The 27265-nt window shown below is 52.9% G+C and overlaps 1 protein-coding gene across 1 annotated transcript in view; it reads left to right on the forward strand.

Moving 5' to 3' along the window:
* Positions 1 to 27265, forward strand: part of PAX8 (paired box 8) — a 58268-nt gene that overhangs the window by 12169 nt on the left and 18834 nt on the right. The window contains exons 3-7 of the mRNA XM_082642787.1: positions 19197 to 19362; positions 21826 to 22023; positions 23378 to 23466; positions 23749 to 23874; positions 24107 to 24282. Coding sequence (XP_082498913.1) covers positions 19197 to 19362; positions 21826 to 22023; positions 23378 to 23466; positions 23749 to 23874; positions 24107 to 24282 — 755 coding nt within the window. The remainder of the gene's footprint in view (positions 1 to 19196; positions 19363 to 21825; positions 22024 to 23377; positions 23467 to 23748; positions 23875 to 24106; positions 24283 to 27265) is intronic.

Genomic DNA, 27265 nt, shown 5'->3' on the forward strand with positions numbered 1-27265 from the left:
GGCAGAGACCTTGTTTTCAAATGAGACCCAGGGACAGGTCACCTGTCTGGCCAGTGTGGGAGCTACTGTCAACGCTTGGGCTCTGGGGTTTATGGTGACTCTTCTCAGATGGGGACAGTGTTACCAAGAGGGCAGACAACAGCAGCAGGACTTGCCTGTTCTAGACTCTGGCCTCTTGGTCCACCGAGGATTAAAACATGGAAGGCAGGTGGCTGAGGGCTGTCACCAGTGGGATCCTCTGCTCAGACCACGGGAATGTCCTCGCTCCGAATCCCCGGGAGCCCTGCCCAGGGTCTTTAGGAACATGCACGCCCGTGCACTAAACCCACGGGGGAAACGTGAGCAGGAACCGCAGTCTTGTGGACACACAATGCCACGCTTGATGCAGTACTGCAGGAACTGATCGTTACGAACAACGGGGTGCATCAGGAATACTTTGTGCATTGGATCAACAAATACTTGTATAACTTGCATAAATCAGCGATTCTCAAACAATGTTTTCCTGCCGAGCGGGCAGAGGTGCCCACTCATTGATATAGTGAAACAGAGTAATGGTGGCAGGAAAAAGTACATTTGTGGATAAAATACCTTTGAGCTAAAGGTGTACTTTTTTTTCCTATATGATGGCCACTACCGCATGTTTTCCTTAGGACCTAGGATTGGATTTAGCGGCACATTCTGATTTTCGCTATATTGAGCTTACTGTTTTGTGGGGCTCTCGGCAGAACTGTTTGTGGGACCCTCCAGATGCCCTGTTCCCTGGGAACAGCTGGACTGTATGTGAGGCTGGAATTGCCTGATGTCCACATAGTGGCTGTGATGCCCCAATTCTGTGAAATGATGAGGTCCCCATGCCTGCGTCAGGAGGCATCCAGAGCATTTCCATCGTGGAGAATTTACGTTGCCACCATCCAAAGAAAGGAGCCACGTCCCTGTGCCCCTCCTCTCATCTTTACCTTCCCGACAAAGCCCCTTCTTCCCAGGCACATGGTCCAATATAGCACGTGAGCGTCAGTCATTTAAGGAACCCAGTTGCTTTGTGGGTTGTAAAGACATACACAGAAAAGGTGGGCTACTGGATCCGGGTCTCCTGTCACTCAGCTTCACTGGGCCTGCATCCACTCGCCCATCACACTCTGAGCAGTTGCCCCTTTGTCTCATTCTCAGCTTCCTTCGTGCACACCTAGAGCCGTAACACCTCTGCCTGAGATTTTCTCTGAAGATCCTGTCACCTCTGAAATTTCCATCCCAGTCACATGTCTTATTCAGCTCAGGCTGTTATGACAAAATGCCACAGACTGGTTGGATTAAAATATAGACATTTATTTCTGAAGCTCTGGAGGCTAGAAGTCCAAAGTGAGGGTGCCAGCATGGTCAGGTTCTGATGAGGGCTCTCTCCCTGGCTTGCAGACAGCTGCCTTCTCGCTGTGTCCTCATATGGGCTTTCCTCAGTGCATGAGCCTGGAGAGAAAGAGAGCTCTGGTGTCTCTTCCTCTTCTTATAAGGGCACTAATCCCATCATGAGCGTCCCACCCTCATGACTTCCTCTAACCTTAATCAATTCTCAAAGGTCCTACCTCCAAATACTATCGCAGTAAGGGTTAAGACTTCAACGAACGAATTTGGGGGATACAAGCATTCAGCCCACAACACCAGCCATAGAAATCATGATTTATCTTTCTCCAACTCAGATGCACAGACCACGTGGTCCACTATCCAGAGATGCTACTATTCCCTGCCCTCTACTGTCCTGTGATGAACCTGTCTCCTCTCCTCCTGGCCTCTTTCTCTCCCAAGTGGGTGCTCCTTCTGGACGCTGTGCCTGCATCACCTCAGGTTTTACTCCAGCTCCTAAGGAAGCACCGGGTGTCCCTTTGGTCTCTGGCTCTAACTCCCTGGCACATCTGCACCAGCCTGGCAGTGCCCAGTGCATGTCTCTCAACACACCCCCTCAACCATGCTCAGTTACTTCCAGTTCTTATGACGTGCTCTCCCCAGTCATGCATCCCCTGGCCACAGAAGCCTGGAGTTCTGACTCCAAGTTGTCTCAAAGGGCATCATTCCCCTAATATTCGGTTCAGTAAGTAAACATCCACCGAGCCCTTCGGTATGGCAGGCATGGAGTTAGGCTTTGGGGTTACAGGACTCAAGAGACCATGCTTCTGCTTTCATGCTGACATTCTAGAGAGAGAAGAAAGCAAATTGGACTTTTAGCCACAAGTGGGGAGAGAAAAGAAAGGTTTCAGTCCAGCGAGACACAAAATGCTGAGCTAGTGGGAGAGGGAGACGAGCTGGGCTGTGAGTAGGGTGGGGTAGGGGGAGCCTGACCTGAGACAGGGGACCCAGGAGGGACCAGCAGGGGCAGAGACGTGACATCCTAGGAGTGTGGGCAGGTTCCAGGGCCCAGGGTCCTGGAAACACGGGGGACAGCAATAGGAAGACAGTTGGGGTTCAGACACACTGTGGGGGACTTGGACAAGAGAGGCCAGATGAAGAGGTCCTCTCTAACCCTGCCATCAGGAAGCCTGGGTCAAGTGCACTCAATGTGCATGTGGCGGGGCTTTTTGCTCACTGTGCGTGGAAACTGCCGTCCTCAGCCAGCTCGCCTTCACACTTCCCTTGTCGCTGACTTCCGTGTTCCTTTTAGTTCTCTTGCTAGAGCTGTGTACCCACTGACTCTGTCCTCTTTGGGCTTTGTGGTGCTTTTATTGAGTGGAACAACTTAGCAATAATCTGTGATTGCTAGATGATTCACATTATCAAAATGTTCTGATTTCCCACCTTTCCCCGCCCTGTTCCAGAGAATCTGAGCCTGGTGATTTTCCGAAATAATCTTAGAGTCCTGCTTGCCCTTCCTCTTAATCCAATCATTAACAGGCGTTTGTGGGCAAACCGCTGGTGTACAACCCGAGAAGTTTCGATCCCACCCCCCCACCCTATTTCCCACTATTTCCGTATGCAAACCCATGTTCCAGCTAAGTAGTCTTGTTTCCAAAACACACCATGTACATCACCACCTCTGTGCCTTTGCCCCTTCAGTGGCAGCTGCCTGGAACATCGTCCCCATCCCCACCCCCTTGACAAAGCCCTGTTCAGGTTCTATTTCCTTAACCAGACCCTCTCTGATACCCTCACTTTTTTTTTTTTTTTTTTTTTTGCGGACGCTGGCCTCTCACTGTTGTGGCCTCTCCCGTGGCGGAGCACAGGCTCCGGATGTGCAGGCTCAGCGGCCATGGCTCACGGGCCCAGCCGCTCCGCGGCATGTGGGATCCTCCCGGACCGGGGCACGAACCCGTGTCCCCCTGCATCGGCAGGCGGACTGTCAACCACTGCGCCACCAGGGAAGCCCTACCCTCACTTTTAATGACCTAGTGAGGGCCCCATAAATCTCCATGATGGTAGTTTTCACATAATTCTCCAATAACATGTTTCACTGTCTTACTAGTTAACCTAACTTGTACACTTGAATTTTGTAAATGAAGTTTTCCCGACAAGAAGTACACTTGATCTTTTCCCATGATATTGCTATAACTACTCTTATTTTCTTTATAATAAGTGGTCATTATGGGACTGAGGAAAGACGGATAGAAGCCATTTAGGGAAACCGAGGCAGCCATCAAGGCCTGAGCTGCCCCACCGGGATGCCTCCCTGGTCCTGGGGCATCTTGCTGGCCTGGGCTCCAATACAAGGTAGCAAGGCTGGGCAGAAGTGACCACTGGGGGTGGCAAACACTGGCAGGCCTGGGCCAGACTCACCTGGTAGCGGGCCTTCCCGGTGGACACTGGGTTTCAGCTTGGCAGGGTGGTTGACCAGATTTAGGATCCATCTGTGAGGACCAATAGTTACAAGCTTCTGTAGATTGGGAATAAAATTCCCCAAACATGGGGCTTCCCTGGTGGCGCAGTCATTGAGAGTCCACCTGCCGATGCAGGAGACACGGGTTCGTGCCCCGGTCCGGGAGGATCCCACATGCCGCAGAGCGGCTGGGCCCGTGAGCCATGGCCGCTGAGCCTGCGCGTCCGGAGCCTGGGCTCCGCAGCGGGAGAGGCCACAACAGTGAGAGGCCCATGTACCACAAAAAAAAAAAAAAAAAAAAAAAAACTTCCCCAAACAATATCTGGCACTCAGTAGGTACATGCTAGATGCTTAATAAATATTTGCTAAACGAAAGAACCTTTTTGAAAGTTACAAATATTTCTCAAGTGTGGTCTCTAGCATCAGAAGCTCCTGGAACTCTGTTAAGCAATGTGGGGTCCTGGAATCTGCATCCTTCACAGGCTGCCTGTGATTCTGCTGTAGATCAGCATTGGAGAACCACAGATCTGGAGTCAGCCCACCTTGAGTCCCAACCAGAGGTCAATCCCACGTGGAGTCTCTCATGCCAGCCTTCTGAAGAGACAGCCCTTCTCCCTGCCCAGCACCCCCTCCACCCAGAGATTTCCCATCTGGCAGTAGACAGGAGTGGGTCGGACTCAGGTGCAGTCTCGGGTCTGCTCATAACTGGCTGTGCAGAAGCCATTAACCTTCCAAGATGGTGTCTTCATCCACAAGATGGGTTCAAAGTGCCAGGCCCTCCCCCTGCCATAGAATGATGGTGAAGATCCATCCCCGATACAGCCAAGGCCCAATGGATATTTGCTGAATTGAATTTCAGAATCACTTACCTGACAGCACTTTGAAAGGGCACTGCAAATGTTGGGTGAGTTCATAACCAACTTTTAGACTGGATCCAGAAAGTTCGTGAAAGGAGGAGAAGCCTGGAAGTCCTGGTGGACTTGGGGGAAACACGGCCTGGCTGGGCAAGGGTGATGGACGCCTGCAGGAAGCTTTGCTGTGTCATGTGTTGATGCTCTTGCATTAAAGGAGAATTTGCCACTTGATGGAAGGATCGGGAACGGAGCAGGACGGCGGCTCTGTGGGAGGATGGCGGTGTCAAGGGAAGCAGGTGCACCTAGAGAGGGTCAGATGTTAGAAAGCGATTGCTCTCTGCCTGTGACCGAGCCTGCCTTATACTGGAAAGTCACTTGGAGGGGCGACCAGGCATCCAGGAGAGGAGCCCAAGGGGGCTTCCCCAAGCCTCCTGTGCCCAGCTCTGAGCTAGAACTTCGTTAATCTGTGCATGTGTTTGCTGGGGCTGCTGTAACAAAGTACCACAAACTAGGGGGCCACACAACAGACGTGTGTTGTCACAGGGCTCTGGAGGCTGGAGGTCTGAGAACAAGGTGTTGGCAGGGTTGGTTCCTTCTGAGGGCTGAGAGGGAGAATCTGTTCTGTGCTCCCCTAGCGTCTGGTGATATGCTGGCCGTCGTTGGTGTTCCCTGGCTTGGGACAGCATAACTCCAGTCTTCACATAGCATTCTCCCTCCCTGTGTGTCTCTCTCTGTGTCCAAATTTCCCCCTTTAAAAGTTCACAGCCACATTGAATTAGGGCCCACGCTAATGACCCCATCTTAACTCGAGCATCTGCAAAGACCCTTTTTCCATATAAGGTCACATTCCGAAGCACAGGGGCTTAGGACTTCCACGTGGGAGTTTTGGGGGACTCAGTTCAATGCATAACAATCTGAGCGCTGCAGGTGGTGGGTCTAACTCAGCCCCCCACTTAGTCCTTTAGCTGCTTTGGGTCCGAGTAACACTAGCTGTAGAAGCCCTGGTTTGGGACCGACAGAGAGAGGAGAAGCGACACGTGTTCTCGAGAGCCTTTCTTGTTTCTCACAGCCCCATGCTTCCACAGAGGAAGGGACTCTGCTTCCCAGACCCAGAACCCCCAGAAAAGAGCTTCAAGACTAGGTTCGCCACAGAAGAACATCAAATGACAAGCAAACTGATAAGAGGATCAGGACTCTTCCAGGCTGTGCCTGGGCTCGGAACACAGTCTATCCAGTCCCCACCGCCGTTTTCCTTCACTGTGGCCAAGATGGCCCCAGTTGAGATGGCACTGAGGTCCCAAAGGGCCCCCCTGGGATGTGGAATGAATGGGAACTTGGGTCAGAAAATGTGAGCTCTGCCCGGCTCTGCCATGAAGTGAGTCTGTGGCATCGGGCAGGTGGCCTCCCCTTCCTGGCCAGGGACCCTCTCAGACATGCCCCGCAGCCTTGCACACGTACACGTTCCCTCAATCGTCCATCATCAGAGCATCTCTCTCCACTGTCATGCAGGTCACGCACAGCCTGAGGGCCCATTGTGTGCCACGTCCCTCGTCTTTCTACAGGTGGCCTCAGGGCCACCCCCTGGGAGTTTCCTCCATGGAAAGTTGCCCAAAGTCCCCCCACAAAGCTATATCTGCACCCCCTTCTGGTAGCTCCTGGCCTCTATTCCCAGACCTGAGGGCAGTCCCGCAGGTGTGGATATTAGGACTAAAGGGACAGTAGACATGATCTGTGCCCTTCAAGCCAGATGAAGAAACTGAGGCACAGACAGGAGGGTCCCAGAGTGGGCAGGACCCAGGTCTCCTAGCTCTCAGCCTCCCACACCCCGTTTCCTCCCTGAAACCACAGCCTACAGGCTGAGCCTGCTCTGCTGTGCCTTCCTGTTTCTCAGGCAGCCTTGAGTGGCTTTTAGAGTGTATAATCTGCTTTGCTACCATGCCTGGTTCTGGGGAACCACCTGTCGACAGGTGTGGTAGCCACCGATATGCAGTTTTTTGTCACAGATTTTGCTCAGTGTGTCGGGCTCACAAGAGCAGCTGTTCTTCATTTGTTCCTACCTGTTTGGCTCCACAGGGTGGCTAGGCCCCCCTCCTGCCCCCGCCCCAGGCCTGAGGGCTCCATACCCACCACACACACACACACACACACTCACACACACACACAACACACTCACACACACACAAGGACAGGAACAGACATACACACACACAGGGACAGGAACAGACCCACACACTCACACACACACACTCACACACAAGGACAGGAACAGACACACACACATGAACAGGAACAGACCCACACTCACACACACTCACACACACTCACACAGACACACAGACAGGAACAGACACACACACAGACAGGAACAAACACACACACGCACAGGGACAGGAACAGACACACACACACATACACACAGGGACAGGAACAGACACACACACTCACACACACTCACACACACACGCAGGGACAGGAACAGACACACACAGGGACAGGAACAGACAAACACACACACACACACACACACACAGGGACAGGAACACACAGGGACAGGAACAGACACACACAGAGGGACAGGAACAGACAGACACACACACACTCATACACACAGAAATGTGCACACACACCCCATGGGTATTCCATGGGCTTGTGAAAAGAATTGGAGGAGATAGTGCTTGTGAATGGATTTTAATACTTTAAGGTTCTATAAGGTGCCAGGTGTGATTAACCTGTAAGTTTCTCAAGGGCAAGCACGCTGTCTTCTAGTCAGAAGCCATCTCCCCACATACATGTAGCCTGGAATATTATTAGACATAGAGTGGGAGCTCAGTGAATTGAAATCTAATAAACTGAAAATTGCTTTAATATAGAATCATTAAAAAACTAAACAGCATGAATACCCGCAGGCCTCTGACCCCAGGGGGAGGTGCAGGTACAGCACAGTGGTCTGTGCAGATGCTGGGCTTCCGAGGGCAGGTTCAGTGTGGGTGCTGACCACCTGCCTCATGCCCGCTCTCCCCCAAATGCAGGGGCCCTGGCCCTTCCCACTGCAGCCCCGGGTGCGTGATGCCAGGAGTCTGGAGGCATCTAAGAGGCTCCGTGGGAGGGAAGGAGACAAGAATGACCTCTAGGAAACCTCCAGAAAGCACCGGCAAGTCCCATGTGCAGCCTTTGACTGGAAGTTCGCGTTTAATCAGTTAATTCATGCTTTCAATACGTATTTATTGACCATCTAATGAGAGGACATAAAACTCTGGGCAATCACCAGAGGAACTTCTTTAAAAACACAGACAGCATGCCAAGAGACTATGGTTGAAGTGACCAAGGTGGAAAGTTTCTGAATGCCCCCAGGAAGCACCGTTCTCCTCTCCGCGATGCAACCTTATACGGTCAGATAGGACACTGCACCTGCCCTCGAGGAGCTAGGCGTCCAGGGGACAGGCAGAGCCCTAGCCCCAAGAAAGGCCAATAACGACACTCCGATGGAGGGCTGTGAAGCAGGGAGGTCAGTGGAGAAGAAGGTAGGGGATAGTGAAGGTTCCTGAGAGGTGATCCTGAGCGGCTTCTGTCCTGGGAAACATGATGGCCAGGATGCGGGATGCATTTTAGCTGCCCCAAAGCTACATCCGCAGAGAGAAGCCTTCCCCTCTTCAGGAAGAGGAGGGAGTATGTCTCCAGTCTGGGAAACAGGGTTGGAGGAGAGATGGTGCCCAATATGAGTCACAGGAAGAAAGTGGCCCAATGCTGTTTGGCGTCCTGGTACACAATCTATGGGATCTGAGAAGCTTCCAGAGGCCTCCAGAAATCTTTTTTTTTTTTTTTTTAGAAGATGTTGGGGGTAGGAGTTTTATTAATTAATTTATTTATTTTGGCTGTGTTGGGTCTTTGTTTCTGTGCGAGGGCTTTCTCTTGTTGTGGCAAGTGGGGGCCACTCTTCATCGCGGTACGCGGGCCTCTCACTATCGTGGCCTCTCTCGTTGCGGAGCACAGGCTCCAGACGCACAGGCTCAGTAGTTGTGGCTCACGGGGTCTAGTTGCTCCACGGCATGTGGGATCCTCCCAGACCAGGGCTCGAACCCGTGTCCCCTGAATTAGCAGGCAGATTCTCAACCACTGCGCCACCAGGGAAGCCCCAGAAATCTTTGAGACAGCCCCGAAGGGTAGCCCAGCCTGGGAGGCCTTGGGCGGGGTGACCCCTCTGGGCTCAGAACAGCACATTTCGTCCCACTTACCTCCAGCTCTCTTCAGCCCCCTCATTTCCGAGCCTTCCAGACTTTCGGGACAAGTCAGGGCCTCTCATCAAGTACTTTTCTGAGGGAGCTTAGAGATCCACTGACATTTACAGCAGCTCCAACCCTGGAAATCCACTCCCTGGGTCCCTTCCTGGGAGGGGAGTGACAGAGTTAATCTAAGGGCTGAGGGAGGTGGATAAAGGCCTTGAAACCACACAGTAAAGCCAACCAGATTAATAGAAGAAGAGAGAGGGGGGTGGACCATTAGGAAGACAAAGAGAAAATCATGCCGGAGCAGTAGAAAGGGAAATCTAATATCAACTAGGGAAAAATAAATGGAGATTAGGGCAAACAAATTAGCTTTAATGGGTTCAATGCTAATACAAGAATAACAGCCGAGCTGCGAATGCCTTTGAGGGGAAGATGGGATAAAGAACCAGAGCAGTCATGCAGGCGATGATAAGGACGGTGCAGGGAGGGGGTTCAGGCAAAGGAGTAAGGGGCGGGGGGAAGGTAGAGAGGAGGGAAAGCTCAGGGTGAGTGGGTGGGAGAGAGGTGCAGGGGAGGGGCCTGCTGTCTTGGACAGGAGTGGAGGGGACTGGGGAAGGGGCTGAGAAGAGCAGGGGCCATCAGCAAGGGATGGAAATAAAAGCCAGCAAGGCAATGGGAGGAGACCGGGGACGGAGGAAGAAACCCCCCGAGCAGCAAAGACGGGGTAGAAAGGGAGCGCGGGTGGATGGAAATCAAGAGAGTGGAGGAGGATCAGCCAACGTGGAAGAGGGAGAAATTTAATGTAATTCCGTTCATTCTCTGGCTAAAGAAAGTCATAGAAAAGGAAAAATTCAGCCCCAACCAAATGAAAACCCAGAGAGGCTTCTGAAGTGGGCTTCGCAATGCACGCATGCTTGGTAGGTGACGTGAAGACACATGCGCCCTCAGAGAAGGGTCTGACTGTCCATCCAGAATAACCACACGCTGCCAGGGGCAGTGCCGGGACATCCGGGAGCCCTCAGCTTGAGTCTCAGTTCTGCCCCAGTGCAGCCTTGGGCAAAGTTACAGACAGTCTCTACTTTTATCTCTCCATCTGCAAAATGGGGATAATGTGCTGTTATGGGAACTAAATGAGAAGATGCACTTAGGGAGCTCAGCCTGGCTCCAGAGTGAGCCCCTCCCACCATGCTGGCTGTCAGTCTAATTCCGAAGCATTGACTCCTGGGAGAAGGGGGGTGAATACTGAAAGTAACCCTTTCTCCCTTCCTCCTTCCCCTCTTTCCTCTTTTTTTTAAGTCCAATCTTGGTAAAATACCAGCCAAGTTTGGCTCTTTCCCACCTAGAGACTAATCCAGGGGACTGTCTCCTTCCCTCCATCCCTGCCAGCCCTCTCTACCTGTTGGACATGAAAAAATAGGGCTGAACCTTCCTACCCTCTGGGCTGATCTAAGTCAAGAGCATGCAAAGAAGCCAGACTTCTTCCCTATTATTCCAAGGGTTCTGGGGGACCCTCAGACCTGCCAGAACTTCAGAGTGTAGGAGGCCGGAAGCTGGTCCTCATGGTCTCACAACCTGGGGGCCTCTTGTGCTGAATTAAAGTGCATGGAGGCCCCACAAGAGGGACAGTGGCCAACAGGCCAGGAGAACAAATCAACAAGAACAAGCCCAGGAATCAATGAATAACCACCTAGCAGGGAACCCAGGAGGGGAGAGAGGAACTGGGATTACTTCCTGCCCCTCAGGGCATTCCGGAACCTTGCCCTTTGCTCATCACTAAGGATTTTGGAAGAGGAAGAGCAGAAAATGATCCAGGCAGGAAGATAGGGTAGATGGGGTGGGAGAGCTTTGCCACTTGCTGAGAAAGTAAGTTCATTACATTGAAACCATTCCCAGAAAACTATACCATCCAAGAGGGCGGAGACCCACCTGTCTTGATCCCTAGGTATCCCCGGAGCCTGGAGCCGTGCCTGGCAGGGGAGCAGGTGGTAATGGAGAATGTTTGTCTGAGTGCTATATGGGCACTGTGTTACGTAGATCACACAACACACCTAGGAAGAGAGGTGGAGAGAGGTGAAGTCCATGCCAAATTCAGAGGTGGAACAGAGGTTTGAATGTCAGCAGTCTGTCTCCTGAGCCTGCTCTTCTAACCTTTACCTACACAGATTCAGTGCATGAAAATAAATGAATAGATGAACCTCAGCCGCTCATCAGGGTGAGAGGACAGATTTGCAAGCTGCTTATCAGTTTGGGCTTCTATGAGGGACCGATAAGTGGGCCATGTGACAGGGGGTAGAAGACTGGAGGATGGTGCAGGGCCTTCCTCTTGTTGCATGTGGTTCTTGTCAGTGTTGCCTCAGCAGCAGGTGATCCAGAGACCAGCAATCCCGGAACCAGCCTCCTGTGCCCCTCAGATATACCAGCAGCAGCCAGGAGGTGCCATCACCTCGGAGGTCCAAGCCCCAGCTCCCTGGGCCCCTCCTCCAAATGTCCAAGTTCTGATAACTCCAGCCTCTTCCTTTGCTTCCCCAGTCTTACGAATGGTGGCTTCTTCCACAGTTACTGTCTCAGGGGTACCCCAGTGCTCCTCTGTGCTCTTACAGCCTCCAACGCCTAGAAAAGCAAGTCCCTCCATGAAAGCCCCTCTGTTGAAATACCTAGAAACAGGTCTGTGTTTCCTGACTAGCCCCTGACCGATGCTCTACTTAAAGGTCTGAAGAAACAGGATTCCAAGACTGGCTTGGTTGCGTACTTGGCCTTGAACCCAGAACACAGTGCTGAGCTCCCTGGCAGTGAGATCTGGGGTAGCAAATCTTTTTACTGATAGGACCCTGGCAGACATCAAGGGGTAGCACCACCCTGCAGCCCTGAGTCAGAAATTTGTCAAGTGGGCCTCTGAGTCTGGGATGTCCGAGTTCCCCAGTGGGATAGCTTTTGCTACTAAACAGAGGTCCTCCCTAGCTGGAGCTGTCTCTCGTGATTCTTTCCCTCGGTGCATGCTGAAATCTCGCCACCGGAGCTATAAATTCCTTATCATTCTCCATAACCCTCTACAGCCAGGGTTAGAAGGAAAAGGCTTCCCAACTTAGAACCCAAAGACTCAAGTTGGTGACAGTTTTCTCATCGGTGTAAACTGGTGACAATAGCAGTCATCTCACAGAGTGTTCCTGCCAGATCTACAGGGCAGTGTGTGGGCTGTAACGCTCCCTGCAAAGGTGTGAGCCCGGCAAGTGCCACACATTTAATGTTGACCTTGAAGGTTGGATGTAAAAGCCAACAGGAAGGCCCCTGCATTCATCCCATGGCTCCTGCAGAAGGAAGGCAAACCTCTCTTTTCCTGTGCCATGATGTCTGGACTCCTTTTTTTTTTTTTTAAACAACTCATGTCTAAGAGTATATGTCTTTGAAAGAGACAGAATTCTGCTGAGGGCAAAGAATGTGTGGGCTTCACTCAGCTTGCTTTGGACCTGCTTTCTTTCCTCCCTCCCTCCCTCTCTTCCCTCCCTTTCCTCCTTCCTTCCTTCCTTCCAGGAATTAACTTAACCAGCATTTAGTGGGTACCTACTGTGCATCAAGCATTATACCAGATATTAGGGTTTCAGAGATAAAGAAGCCAGGCAGAGAGAACAGCATGTGCAAAGGCCCCAGAGCAGGAGGAGGCACCAATAGCTCCAAGGTCATGCCCAAGGCCCGTGAGGGTGTGGAGCGGAGAGTGTGGTGGGAGGTGGCATGCGATGAAGCTGAAGGACAGGTTTTTTTTTTTTTTTTTTTCCTGCGGTACGCGGGCCTCTCACTGTTGCGGCCTCTCTCGTTGCGGAGCACAGGCTCCGGACGCGCAGGCTCAGTGGCCACGACTCACAGGCTCAGCCGCTCCGAGGTATGTGGGATCCTCCTGGACCGGGGCACGAACCCGTGTCCCCTGCATCGGCAGGCAGACTCTCAACCACTGCGCCACCAGGGAAGCCCTGAAGGACAGGTTTTATGCTTGCATGGCAGCTGATGTCATGACCAACCAAGACAACCCTAGAGGAGGTGCCTCTATCACCTGGAGATTTCCGATAGGAAGTTGAATATAAAAACAGAGGAAAGATCTGGGCTGGAGATACCTGGATGCCCACGATGCCGTCAGTACAGGGGTGGTAAGTGAAATAATAAGAGTAGGTGAGATCACCATGGATGATGGTGTAGAGTAAGCACAGCACTGGGATCTGAGAGAAGCCTGGGAAAAAAAGAGATATCACAGAACAAATGAGGGAAGAGAGCTGCGTTAAAGAGAAACACAAGGAACCGGGACCAAGGACCAAGCCTTGTATGGAAGCCTCTTTAAGAGGGAGGGCTTAGCACCCTCCACCACCTGCCGTCCACCGAGTTCCTAGCATCTGAGCACCTGCTAAGCATGAGGCACGTCGTGAGGTGACCCCTGAACAGCAAGGGAGGAAAGGAAGGAAATAGGAACAGCCAAGTGTGACTACTTATTGAGAAATTTGGTTGAAAACAATAGGAAGGAAAAGTTTCATAGTCAAGGGGAGGTTTTGTTTTGTTTCGTTTTGTTTTGTTTTGTAAGCAGGGGCTGGGGAGGCAGTATAAATGGATTTAATTGTGTGTGTAGGTCCAGGCGATGGACCTGGTCAAAAGGGAGACGTAACTCATATAAAAGACATGGGAGGATGGTGTATGGAGTTGGGTTCCAGAACAGGTGGAAGGATGAGGAATCAGTGAGAAAGGGACGAGGATCCCATCGGCAGCTTTACCAACCGACTGTCTCTCTTCTCCGGTTACCCTTGGGAGAAGTGCAAGGCGCAGAGACCAAGGTCATGCAGCAAGTTGAGGGTAAAGCCAGATGCACAATGCTGCTTCTCGGTGTGCTGGCCCCTTTGTCCTAATCCAAGGGTCTAATGTGCCCAGGTGACCTATCACCTCATAGATGCTGGAGGGACCCGGAGTGTAGACTTGGGGTGGAAGGTGGGACAAGAGGTTGGAACACTGGGTTTCCATGGTCCTGGAGCGTTTTCTTTAGGAGTGTTTTGAGGCAGAGGCCCTGGCCTTTATTCCAGAAGGCACCAAGCCAACAGGGGCTGCTGTGAGGTTACAGTGGGAGATCACAGGCCTGCAGGTGAGCATGCTGGGGAGACATCACTGAACTGAGATTGTCAGAGACTGGGTAGTGCTGGCACCGCCATTCCTTGGGGAGAGAGAGTAGGCCTGGTGGCGAGATTTACAGGACTTCCCAAAGCAGCTGCTGAATCCCCCACTATAGTCCTGCCAAGGCTCGGATGCTCACCTTGATACTCTTTGGGGCTGAAACAAAAACCCCCAGGTAGTTAAGTGGAAATTTTCACAGCACATTGAACCATTGTCACTTTCGGACTGGGGAGGAATCAGACAGAAGGTGAAAGGGGGAAAGTATCCAATGATGGGACTCGAGGGTCCCGCGGTGGGGAATCCACTCACCAACCATCACAATAGCCCCTCACATTTGTAAAGCATTTTTCTGCCACGTGTATTTACTGCAACATTAATTAAACTTTTGTGACAGGTGCTAGGTAGACAAAGATGGGGCCCCTGCCCTTGAGAACTCATAAAAGAATCTAAACAGATCAAGATGCTGTTCGGTGCAGCCAGCGCTGTGACTGAGACTTGGGCAAAGGATTATGGGCCACAGGGACTTCCCTGGTGGTCCAATGGTTACAACTCTGCACTGTCACTGCAGGGGGTATGGGTTCAATCCCTGGTTGGAGAACTAAGATCCCCACATGCCGTGCACATGGTGCAGCCAAGAAAAATAAAATTAAAATTGAAAAAAGGATTATGGGGCACAGGGAAATTATCCTGCATCTCAAGGGTCTGGGTATCCACACATGTAACAAGAGTTTGGGGCAATGACCTCTCTCTTGTCCTCCTACTCTCCCGACTCCTCAGAGCCCTGTAAGGAGTGAAGAATGTCCAAAGAAAGGCCTAAGACCTCCCCAGATGGTCACTTTTCCGAAGTATACATTTCTGAACAGCAGGCTTCAGCCAGAGCTTTGCAGACCCCCTCGCTGTAGGCTCAGTGCTCTCTGCCCCCAGGCAAGTTGGCATCCCCTCGTGTGCAGACTTCACACTCAGAACCCGCTTGGGTCTGTCCAGGCCATCTCGTCTTTCTCCTCCACCCTCCAGACCATACAAAGGGCCTGAACAAAGGGCCTTTGTTCAGAAAGCGTCAAACCTCTTCCTGGGTCACACCTTTCCCCGCTTCCCACTCGTTCCTGGCTTCCGGCCTCAGAGCCCACCCTGTCCACACGGATAGGTGGTCAGCATTGTGGGCGGCCGGGCGCTCCCTGGGTCAGGAAGGAAGGATGCACCCACCTCTGGGCGTTTGATGGTGACTCACCCAAAGGCGTCTACTCCCCCGCACCGGACACAGGAGGGACAAAAGCCCTTCCGTGATGGGGACTGAGCTCCAAACCTCAAAGCAGAGGTCCCGTCTCCCTCTGCAGCCAGCAGGCTCTTTCCAAATCCTCCACCCTGATTCTCCGACAGCCACAGTAAATGTCTCTCCATTTCTTGAGAGCACCAAAGTCTTGTGTGTGGATTTTCTTCCTGTGGAAGCTTCTTCACCTGGTTACCTCCTGGTCATTCCACACTTCAGCTTCCCTCTGACTGCTTACGGGCTCCCCTAGCATCTGACTTATCTCTTTCAAGAAACTTCTCCCCTAACATGGTGATTTCCAATTTATCTTATTGCATCCTTCCAAAGATTGTAATTTCCTTGAGGGCCAGGTTTCTTGTCTTGTTCAAGGTGATCTCCTCAGTGCTTTGATTCATGGTAGGTACTTGGTATATCTGTGCTGAGATCAAAAGAGATGAAAACTGTAATATACAAACAATAAGAACTATTATTCTAAGAAGATGGGGCTAAGGTGGAGGTGTACATGTAGTTAGTTATTCTCTGAAATTTTCTTTACCAGCTCTTGGCCTAGGTCAGCAGCAGACACTACAAATAGTGTTATTTAGCTTCCGTTCAGTGGATGGAAACACTATGGTTGAAAAAACCCCCAAATTTCTCAAATGATAAAATTAAAACAGGAAGTAAAAGGAGTGTAACCCTTAAAAAATGTATTAAAAATATATGGAGAGAAAGACATATATGATATTGCTTATATGTGGAATCTTAAAAAATGATACAAATAAACTTATTTACAAAACTGAAATAGACTCACAGACTTAGAGAACGAACTTATGGTTACCAGGGTGGAAGGGTGGGGGGGAGGGATAGATTGGGAGTTTGGGGTGGACATGTTCACATTGCTATATTTAAAATAGATAACTAACAAGGACCTACTGTAAAAAAAAAAAAAGACTACATGATAAAAAAAATATATGTAGAGGGATAAACAAATTAAGAAGAAGAAGAAGAAGAAGAAGCAGCCTTGGCGAAAAAAAGAAATTACTCCTCAAAAGGAGATTTAAAGAATTGTTTAGAAGAGTTTAAGCAACTTTACAGAATAAAAGAAACTGGTGAAAAAATATTAAAACAGGCAGAGTCAACACAGGAGTCTGAGCCAATGCCCTTTGCGCAGTAACACAAAGAACTCAGAAGCCAATAAAATAAAATAAAGCACCAGAGACTTCACAGTTTAGGAGCCAGAGCTATGAATACGTCTTTCCCTCCATACCGATGCAGGCTGATCTAGTAAATAACCTTTCAGGAGGGTTCCTGAGAGTTTGGGTTTCTAAGGATCCTGATCAGCTCTTCAGGAAGATTTAGGACGATGGCCCGCATGCTTCAATGGAGAAACGGGGTAGATTTGTTTTTAGGCACAATTCCCAGTTCATGCCACCAAGAAATGGCGTTTGGCTTTTTAAACCTATTACCTTTCTAGGGGTGAAGAGCTCCACCTGTAGGAACCCTCGTTTCTAGATGTAGAGAACCTAGCACATCTAAGCTCCATGGACCACGTGGGAGCCTAAATTCTGGAAAATGGGGACAAAGCTGGGAGGCCTTGTCTGTTTGGGTGGCTGTCTGGCGCCCCCTTGTGTTCAGTGTCTGGACCCAAAAGAGCCGAAAAGCAGCTCAGATGGAGTGAGCGTCAAATGGCTGAGCTATTTTCCACCAACAACCTGTGGCCAATGAGAAGCCAGAGGAGCGGGCTCAGGAGTGGGTGCAGGCCCCTCCGCTGACCATCTGGGATGTCTTCCCAGCCCTGGTGGAAGCACACTTGCTAGGACAAGCTGCCTAGAACGGGACAGGTGGAAGCAGCGCCCAAGGTCACCCAATTGTCTCCACCAGGGAGATGGATCATCGTGTCCCTCCTGCTGGATGTTTTGCCAGCGGGTTTTTCCTCTGGACTTAGTGCCCAGGCCAGAGGCGCTTATAGACTCTTTTAAAAAAAACAACAAAAAAACAGATATTCACTGCTCTGCTGAAAACAGCTTGGGCCCCTGAGGAGACATTGCAGGGGCAGTTTTGAACGTGCTACGTCAGTGGGCCGTAATGGGCACGGTGTGCCTAGCAGTGGTACATCCCACCCTCGGCCGTAAATAACCCTTAACGGGCTGACACAGAAAGCCTGGCACTGGCTCTTCCTCCTCCCCTGCCTGCTCCCCCTGCCTCCCACCCCCGGGGCTCTGCCATCCCAGATCACCAAATCATGCCCCTGGTGTGAAAAGACGCCCTCGGCTCCCGGGCAGTGGCACCTCCAGTGTGGAAGTGCATGGCTGGTGCCAAGCTTCCAGGGTCAGTTCTGGCCATAGAGTGGGGCTCACCCAGCAGCTCTGATGGGAGCCTTAATCCCTGGTTAGATCCTGGCTCTTCTTCATATAAGCTGAGTCACATCAATTGTCACTGAAAATCTCTAAGCCCCAGTCTCCTCATCGGCAAAAGGAAGATCTCAGGCCTGAACTTAGCCCAACCTGTATCTAGGGATTTTAGAGAGTTAAGTATGTTGATAAATCGAACAGATACCTTCTTGCCTCTAAGCCTTTGCACATGCTGTTCCCACTGCCTGGAACAGTTTTCCTCCTCATGTCCTTCTCTAGTCTGACCTCTCTTTATCTTCAGTCTCCACTTAGACTTCTTCAGAAACCCGTCTATGGTCCCCTGAGCCTGGGCTTGGTCCCCTCCAGGGGCTCCCATAACCCCCTGCATGTCCCCGGTCCCACACTGACCATGTGGTATGGTCATTGGCCGGTCTAGATCCTCACTTGAACCCTATGAGCCCAAAGCAGGGATCACATCTGCATTATTCACCTCGACATCTGCAGGGCCTGCAGCGTTTGGCACGTTGTACACACTCAGTAAATATGTGTTGAATAGGTGGATGGGCTCAGAATGAAACACAGGCTGGGGCCAGAGGGTAGAGGCCAGTCAGGAAGGCAGCTAACGAGACAGGCGCACATCAAAGCGTGTCTACGTTGTGCACCACCGCCCACAGCCCGACATGTCAGTCCTGGAGGCCCTGGAACGTGGGCCAGTGAGGCCTCTGCCTTTGCCCTTGCAGTACCCCTAACAGTGCTCGGGCCATTCAGGCCGGGAACCCACGGACAGGGCCCACTCTGTCCAAGCTCAACCAGAGAAGCTCTCCTTTTATTGTTTTGTGTCTGTGTTTCTCAACGTGATCGTGCTTAAAAATCTGGCCCTATGGGGGCTTCCCTGGTGGCGCAGTGGTTGAGAGTCCGCCTGCCGATGCAGGGGACACGGGTTCGTGCCCCGGTCCGGGAAGATCCCACATGCCGCGGAGCAGCTGGGCCCGTGAGCCACGGCCGCTGAGCCTGCGCGTCCGGAGCCTGTGCTCCGCAACGGGGGAGGCCACAGCAGTGAGAGGCCCGCGTACCGCAAAAAAAAAAAAAAAAAAAAATCTGTCCCTATGGTTCAAAAGAAGAACAAGAATGAGAAACTTAAATACCACTGATTTCATCCTATGCCCTCATTTTATAGATGAGGAACAGAGACGCAGAGAGAACAGGGGGATTTTCCCCAAGGTCACAGAGCTCAGTATCAGAGTAGGAAGAGCCTGAATCCTCAACTCTTTAGATACTTTCTAGAGGGAGGGAGGGAGGTGTTGGGGTTGTTATTTGGAGGTGCTGAGGGTCTGAGAGGAGACCCCCCAAAAGGTCCTCAAAGTGGGATGTCCCCCCTCTGTGGCATCATACATGCCCCTCAGCCCGCCAACCCGAGCTAGCCCTCCTCAGAGGTGGGAAGCAGGACAGGGTGCAGCGGGAACGCCAGAGGGTGTGACCCACGGTGGGAGTTCAAGTTCAGGGGCTTCTCAACATCCAATGTCCACACGCAGGCTGATTCTCTGCCTGGTGGCCCTGACAACTGTCCCCCGGACTATTGTGTTTCAGGCCACGGAGGGCTGAACCAGCTGGGAGGGGCCTTTGTGAATGGCAGACCCCTGCCCGAAGTGGTGCGTCAGCGCATCGTGGACCTGGCCCACCAGGGCGTGAGGCCCTGCGACATCTCCCGCCAGCTCCGAGTCAGCCATGGCTGTGTCAGCAAGATCCTTGGCAGGTAAGCTCGAAATTCACCCCTCACAGCCCTCCCTCTCGGGGGCTCGTGGGGTGTCCTGCTTGGGCCCCTGCACAGGACCTGAACAGGATGTGGTGGTGCTTCTGGGCTTCCCCCATCTGAAGCCCGTCTGTGGTTTCCTGCCTTTCCTTCCTCATTTGTCCATTTCTCCTTCCTTTCATTTCTCCCTCCCCCGTGGTCTCCTTTGCCCCATGTTCCATTTTCTATAGACTTCTTTGTTCCTAAAGCAGAAGAATCTTCCCCAAAGGCCCTCCCCCTGCTGAGACCAAGGGAAGGGAGCCACTGGGGAGGGGACACATGATCAGAGTTGACTCCCGAGGTCTAACCCCAGCTTGAGGGACGTCTGAGTTTGTGTTTCTCAAACCGTAACTCCCAGAGTATCTGCCACAGAAGCACTGGGGTTGCTTGAGGAAATGCAGATTCCTAAGCCCCAGGCCACGCCTACAGCAGCCTCCCTGGGAGCCAGGCCCGGACGCTGTGATTTTTATGAGATAACCAGGTGACACTTACGGACACTAACTCCAGAGCAGCAGTTCACAGCCCTGGCCGCACGGTAGAGTCACCTGGGGAAACTTAATCTGAAAAAGAAATTGATGTCTAGGCCCCAGCCCACCCCAGTTAAGGCAGAACTTTCAGGGAATGAGTCCAAGTTTCGGTATAGTGTTAAGCCCTCCTCGAGTGATTCTAATTTCCTGCAGCCAGAGTTAAGAACTGCTAACCCTGGGCTTCCCTGGTGGCTCAGTGGTTGAGAGTCTGCCTGCTGATGCAGGGGACACGGGTTCGTGCCCCGGTCCGGGAAGATCCCACATGCCGTGGAGCGGCTGGGCCTGTGAGCCATGGCCGCTGAACCTGCGCGTCCGGAGCCTGTGCTCCGCAACGGGAGAGGCCACAGCAGTGAGAGGCCCGAGTACCGCAAAAAAAAAAAAAAAAAAGAAGCGCTAACCCAAAGGTTCAGGAGGGACCAGAAGCAGCGAAGCTCTGGACCGACGCAGCCGTGTAGTCCACCCTGGAGGGCCACTTCGGGTGGGAAGAGTCCACACACGGGGGATTCGGGGCTTCGTGTCAGCTCAGTGTACCTATCTCCCTTACCCAACCTGTAAGTGGATTCAGGAGGAGTTCTGGTTCAAAAAGACCAAAGCCTGATCTGTAACTCAATGTGGAAAGCCCTGCTTTCCTGGCCGAAGTTGTCAGGGAAAAGCGTGGTCCCAGGCTGGGGTCAGGAGAGGCGTTCCCAAGATGGGCTGCAGTATCCCACGGAGGGGATGAGCGCCGGAGGGTGGTGACACATAAAGGGAGTTTTTTGTTTTGTTTTGTTTTGTTTTGTTGTTAAAGAAGATGTTGGGGGTAGGAGTTTATTAATTAATTTTTTTTTTTTTTTTTTTTTTTTTTTGCTGTGTTGCATCTTTGTTTCTGTGCGAGGGCTTTCTCTAGTTGGGGCAAGCGGGGGCCACTCTTCATCGCGGTGCGCGGGCCTCTCACTATCGCGGCCTCTCTTGCTGCGGAGCACAGGCTCCAGATGCGCAGGCTCAGTAGTTGTGGCTCACGGGCCTAGTTGCTCCGCGGCATGTGGGATCCTCCCAGACCAGGGCTCCAACTTGTGTCCCCTGCGTGAGCAGGCAGATTCTCAACCACTGCGCCACCAGGGGAGCCCATAAAGGGAGTTTTAAAGAACGAGATCTTATTTCATGGCAGAAGAGACCAGAGTTTCCCCAAGGAGGGGAGGCAGGCTATCCTGCTGAGGGATGCGGGGAAGGGGCGTGGAGACCCTGGGAGAATAGGCTCAGCCTAGAGGGCTGGACGTGGCCAGGGCTCCAGGCCAGACTGGGGTTCCAGAGTCCATGAGGACCAGCCTCAACTTGAACTGTGTAACCTGGTGGGAAACCAGTGGCTGGGGGTATGGGGTGGGGTGGAGGGGTGGAGGGGTTTTATGGAGAACAAAGGTGAAACCAGCAAGGCAGGGCAGAGAGCCCAATGACCCCGCTGGCTTCCTGGGGAGGGAGGGGTAAAACCAGGATGGCCAAGGAGAACAGTAAGTCATGCTTCAGCCAAGAAAAGCTGGACAGAGCAAACCGCCACCGTGAACCTGTATGTACCCACAGAGCACATTCGTCAAAGTGCCCTTTCTAAGAAGGGAGGTGTTTTGTGCCCCATAAGGTGCTCAGACGCAGGAGACTGGCCAGAGGGACGACGGGAAAGAGAGAAGCCAGGTATCCCTGGGTGAGGTCTATTGAAGAGAGTTCTGGTTTGGCAGCGGCATAAACCTACCCATGCAAGGGAAACAGGCAGTGCCGGGAACATCGTGTTGGAAGCCGGCCCTGGGGGCACGATTCACCCCCCAGCCCCTCCCCAGAAGCCGCGGAGGGGAACGAGAGTCTCTGGCTAAGTTCCTGCCCAAAGACCCCACCTGCTTACTGGGTACTTCTTTGGGGTTCTCTATTGGAGTAGGTACTACGAGACTGGCAGCATCCGGCCTGGAGTGATAGGGGGCTCAAAGCCCAAGGTGGCCACCCCCAAGGTGGTGGAGAAGATCGGGGACTACAAACGTCAGAACCCGACCATGTTTGCCTGGGAGATCCGAGACCGGCTCCTGGCCGAGGGTGTCTGTGACAACGACACTGTGCCCAGTGTCAGCTCCATCAACAGGTGAGCGGGACACCGCAGCCAGAGGCCGGGGAACCCGGGCTTTGGGGGAATCATGACGGAGACCTGGCTTGAGTGGAACGGAGCCTGGGAAGGGGCGGCATGCTGAAGAGTCAGGCCGGAAGTGCCCCAGGCCCAGGGCAGGCACCACCCCCTCCAGCCTCCTCACTGCCATGGGCATCCCCACCCTCACCCCTCTCCTCACCACACCGCCCCCTCGCCCCGTCCCCAACCCAGACTGTACCCACTGCAGTCTCCTTCCCCACACATCAGATCCACTTTCATTCAATAAAAGAAACTGCCTCTTGCATTGATCCTTTCTTGAGCGAGGCACGAGACCCCCTAACTGGGCCTCATCCAAACACCCACTCCTCTGCTTAGTCATTCACTCACCACCTCAATCATTCATTCACTTGCTCACTCATTCATTCACATATAAGTCACTCACGTATAGGCCCTGGGGACGCACAATCCTTGTCCATGTGGCCCTTACAGTCCAGTGGGAAAACACACTAATCGAGTCCTAATCAAGTGCCCATGCAAACAACTGTAAGAAATGCAGCTCTAAGTTTGGCTAAGGAGAGAAATATGAGGGTATTGAGCTGGCAGAGGGTGACTTTGTTTAGGGAGGTTCTGAAATGATGCCTGGAGTAAGAAATAACTAATAAGAGTTAACTAGGTGAAAGGGCGGGGGGGATGATGAAAGGAGCTCTGAGACAGCACGTGCAAAGGCCCTGTGGCGAATAGGCTCTTATACAAGAAGCTGAAAGAAAGCCAGTAGGTGGAGGAAGGGGAGCATGAAGTCGGCTGAGGTGGAGATGTGAAGAAAGGCTGCAGTTCAGAGGCTGGGCACCGTGCTACGTATTCTCGCCTCTGACCTAGAAGCAATGGGAAGAACCTTGGCGGACGTTAAGCCCGAGGCTGCCTTGCATTTCAGAAAGTCCACTCTGGCTGCAATAGAAAGAAAAGATTAGAAAGGGTCAATAGCAGAGAGGGGTGGGCCAGTGAGTGACCCTGGAGGGAGAGTTTGGTGCTGGCAGTGAGGGACGCAGAGAGGGATGGATGCTGGAGAGATTTACAAGGTCAAACCCACAGAACCTGATGGCAGGCTCGATGGAGGAGGGAGGGAGGCAGATGCTGAGCCCCACGTGCATTTATGCCTTGAGTGACCAGGGGGACTAATCGTGAAATGGGAAGGACCAGGCATGAGGAGTAAGGTCTCGGGTTTGAGTGTGGACAGGCTGAGTTTGAGGTGCCTTTAGATACCCAAGTGGGATCTCAAAAAGGCAACTGGATCTGGGGCATCCAGGAGCCCTGTTTCCTTCTCTTCTAAGGGCCTTTCTCGTCTTCCTTACAGAATCATCCGGACCAAAGTGCAGCAACCATTCAACCTTCCCATGGATGGCTGCGTGGCCACCAAGTCCCTGAGCCCAGGACACACGCTGAGTGAGTACCAAGGGTGCCGCAGGCACACCCAGCCCCTTGCACACGCACACCCATCTGCATACACACCCAGAGTCACACACAAACACGTCCACACAGACACACCCAGGTGTGTAGACGGAGCCCTTCCGTCGGGACACAGCCTTGCTCTGAAATATTCCAGGGTGGAACCACCTCAGGCAAGACCCTTGTCACCCGCGGTGCCCCCGACCCCTCCACGGTGGCAGCAGGGGCTCTGAGGGGTGTCAGTTCCACGTCCTGACCCTCCGTCTCGCCCCACTGCAGTCCCCAGCTCAGCCGTGACGCCCCCAGAGTCTCCCCAGTCCGATTCTCTGGGTTCAACTTACTCCATCAACGGGCTCCTGGGGATCACGCAGCCCGGCAGCGACAGCAAGAGGAAACTGGACGACAGTGAGTGTTGTGGGAACCCGAGGGCAGGCTGGGGGCGCAGGAGGGCAGTTTGCTGAGGCTCTGATGGGACACAAGCCCCCTGCGGCCCAGGGCTTTCGGGCCGGTCTCTAAGCCACCCTGAGGGAGCCTGGTCCTTTCCCTCCCCTGAAGCAAGTCTGCTCCCCAGCTCGGGCCTGGGGGATGGGTGGACGGGCCCCTGAAAGCTTTCTCCCTGCCTGGGGACACCCACCAGGTGACCAGGACAGCTGTCGGCTGAGCCTTGACTCCCAGAGCAGTGGCAGTGGGCCCCGCAAGCACCTTCGCACGGACGCCTTCAGCCAGCACCACCTTGAGCCGCTTGAGTGCCCCTTTGATCGACAGCAGTACCCGGAGGCCTATGTCTCCCCCAGCCACACCAAAGGCGAGCAGGTGAGGGGCCAGCCGGGCGTGGGAGGTTAGCAGACAGTGGGGGGGTGCTGCCGGAGCAAGGCACGGGCTCTGAGAGTTCCCTAATCAGCCTGCGGCTCTGGAAGCAGCTAGGAGTTGCTTGATGGGCTCAGGCGCGTGCTGCTTCCTGCAGCTCCAAGGCCGTCACAGGCTTTGTTTCACCAGACGCTAGCTTCTTCCTCCTCATCCTCCCAGCCCTGTTGCCTTCCCTCACCCACAGCCTCTGAGCTTAGGGCAATGCAGCCAACCATGCCATGCCCCTGCCGCGGTGACTTCCCTAGACGGTGGGGTCAGGTCCCACAGCAATAAAGCCGCAGCTCCGGCCTCTACAGCATGACCTCCGCCAGCAGCTCCAGCCCCGCCTTGGGCCACTCACGCCTGCCCACCCCGTGAGCCTTGTTCACGCTCCCCATCACGCCACACTTGCTCACGCCCCTCTGCCCCAGCACGCGGTGTGCCCTCCTCGCAGAATGCCTTTCCTCCCACTTCTCTGCCTGGAAAAATACCACTCGGCCATTATGACTCAGCTCAAGCATCACCTGGTCCACGAATCCTTCCTCGCTCCTCAGACATGCTTCATCTCGCCCGCGCCCCTGCTTCTGCACGTCCGGGTGGCTGCCCCCCAGAACTCACGGGGTAGTGTAATTGCCTAGTGGACAGAGATGTAAAGACACAGCAGATTTCTTAAGGACAGGGCAGCATCTCAAAACATCTTTTCTTGTCTCCAGCACCTAACACTGCGCCCCTCTTATAACAGATGCTCAGTAAAGGTAGATTGAGTGAATGCCTTGAGAAATCCAGCACAATAAACTACAAGCTACAAGGGAAGTTTTATTTCCGGTGCTCAGGGCAGGTGAAACGGCTTATCGTGGGCTGGCTTCTGTGAAAAGCTGGCAGAGATGTCCAAGGTCTCCCACAGAGCCCAACAAAGACTCCACACCTCCGTCCGAACTGCCAGGCCCGCTGGCCTCTCGGTTCATTATCTTTTATCAACACTGCGGTTGCAGTGTCTCCCTGCCTCACCCCACCTGGTCAACCAGCTGAGGATTCTCTAGGCGGGTGTCTGCTCAGCCCTCTCTGCACACGCTGTCACCGGATGCAGGAGTGAGGCATGCCCGTACATCTTTAAGATCCGAGTAGGCCAATGGTGACGATGCCAATAATCAACTGAACCGTTGCCAGTGACCCTCTGGGCTGCTGGGCCGATGCCAGCAACGCAGCTGGGCAGGCAATCTGCGTCAGCGATTTTATCAGCCTGGGCTGTAGCAACCAGGAGGGCTGCAGAGAAGGCTGGCCGTCAGCAGACCTGGGGAGAGGGCCCGGGCACTACTCAGCCGCAAGGCAGCACATGGCTCCCGGGGCAGGGTGGGGCGGGGGTGGGGGAGCCCAATGGGGCCACAGCGGTGGGCCTGCGGGAACCCGCTGTGTGAGACGGAGCCTGCACAACCCAGTGTCCTGGGAGAGTAGAGAAACCCTGCTGCTGAGACCCGCTGGGCCGCAGAGCCATTTCCTGGCTCTGTTCCTGAGCCCCACAAGGGGCCCTGCTTGATTACAAGGAGCCCCGAGACCCAGCACCAAGCTGGCATATGTACATGGGGAGTCATGCAATGGAGAGTCTTGAGGCAGAGGGACCGCAGGGCCCACCCAGTCCAGTCTTCCCGTTTGTGTGGAGATGACCCAGGGCCAGAGAACGTAGAGAGGGCTTGGGGAAGTGAATGGTCGTGGAGCTCAGCCCTGCCGGCCCTGGTTTCCTTCAGATCCGTTCACTTCACCTGCTTTAAATACGATGCTCCTATGTGAGTTCTTATTTGAAGACTGGAAAAAGAGAGCCTGAAAACCACGGAACTACTCCAACCCCTCACCTTACAGATGAGAAGACAGAGGCTCCACCGCGCCCATAATTGATTCATTCCCCCCCTCAGCCAGTCACCTACTCCGTCCTCCATTCCCCTGCTCGGTGGTGAGCGGCAGGGAGAACCCAGCCTGTGCCCGGGGCTCCTTACCTTTCCCACCCTCAGCGCTGTCAGCACTGCTGAAGGAACACTCCGTGTGTCCTCACCGGGCACAGGAAGGCCCTCTGGCCTAGGGAGCCAGGAGAGAAGCACAGGTCCTCACACCTGGCCTCAGGATGGGGCGAAGACATGGCCATCTCTTCTATAAAGTCAACAAGGGGCAAAGCATTCAACAGAAACGTCCTGTGGCCTCACTTCTGGTTGCTATTTTACCACCAGGCGTAGTTAGGAGTCTGCCCAGCCCTCGTTCCTCTATTTTACAAGTGCATCAAGAAGCAGATCAACAGAATGGGAATATTATGAAGACAGAGACTCAAGCTTTGGGGAGCTTATGACTCTTCACATAACTCTGAAATAGCTATTTATTGAGCATTTGTGCTACCAAGCATTCTGGGCTAAGCATTTAATGTAGGTATATAAAATCTCATTTAATCCTTACATCAGCCTTGTGAAGCAGATTCTATTATCCCTGTTATACAGGTGAGAAAGCCAAGGCTCTGAGAGGTCAAGGAGACTAAAGCTACTTGGCGGGTCCTTGCAGATCCAGGGCTCAAACTCACCCAAGTCCTAAAGCATTGTGCCCTCTGAACCCCAATTCAAGTTCAATCCCAGTAAGAAATCCAGTCATCATGGGGATGTTTAAGCCATTCAGTGCAACATCCCCGAAATGTCTGACTATATAGGTTGGTTTGTCTTTCACTGAATTGCCTAAATTTTAGAAAGTTAGAGGATTCTGAGAAGGTATTTGGTATCAAATCAACATATCCATAAAGCATTTTAAACTTTTCTTACACTCTCTAGAAGTTAGGCATCTTGTTCAATTTCATTAAGCCAGGCTCTAAGCAACTCCATCCTGCCTAGAAGCAGGAAGCCCCCCCGGAAGGCATGGAACCAGAGCGCCATTTAGTCAGTAATTGCTGCTACATGATAATGGTGCCCTTGTGGCCTCCAGA

This window comes from Mesoplodon mirus (genome assembly GCF_964341445.2).
Source record: "Mesoplodon mirus genome assembly, chromosome: 14".
Lineage (NCBI taxonomy): Eukaryota > Metazoa > Chordata > Mammalia > Artiodactyla > Ziphiidae > Mesoplodon > Mesoplodon mirus.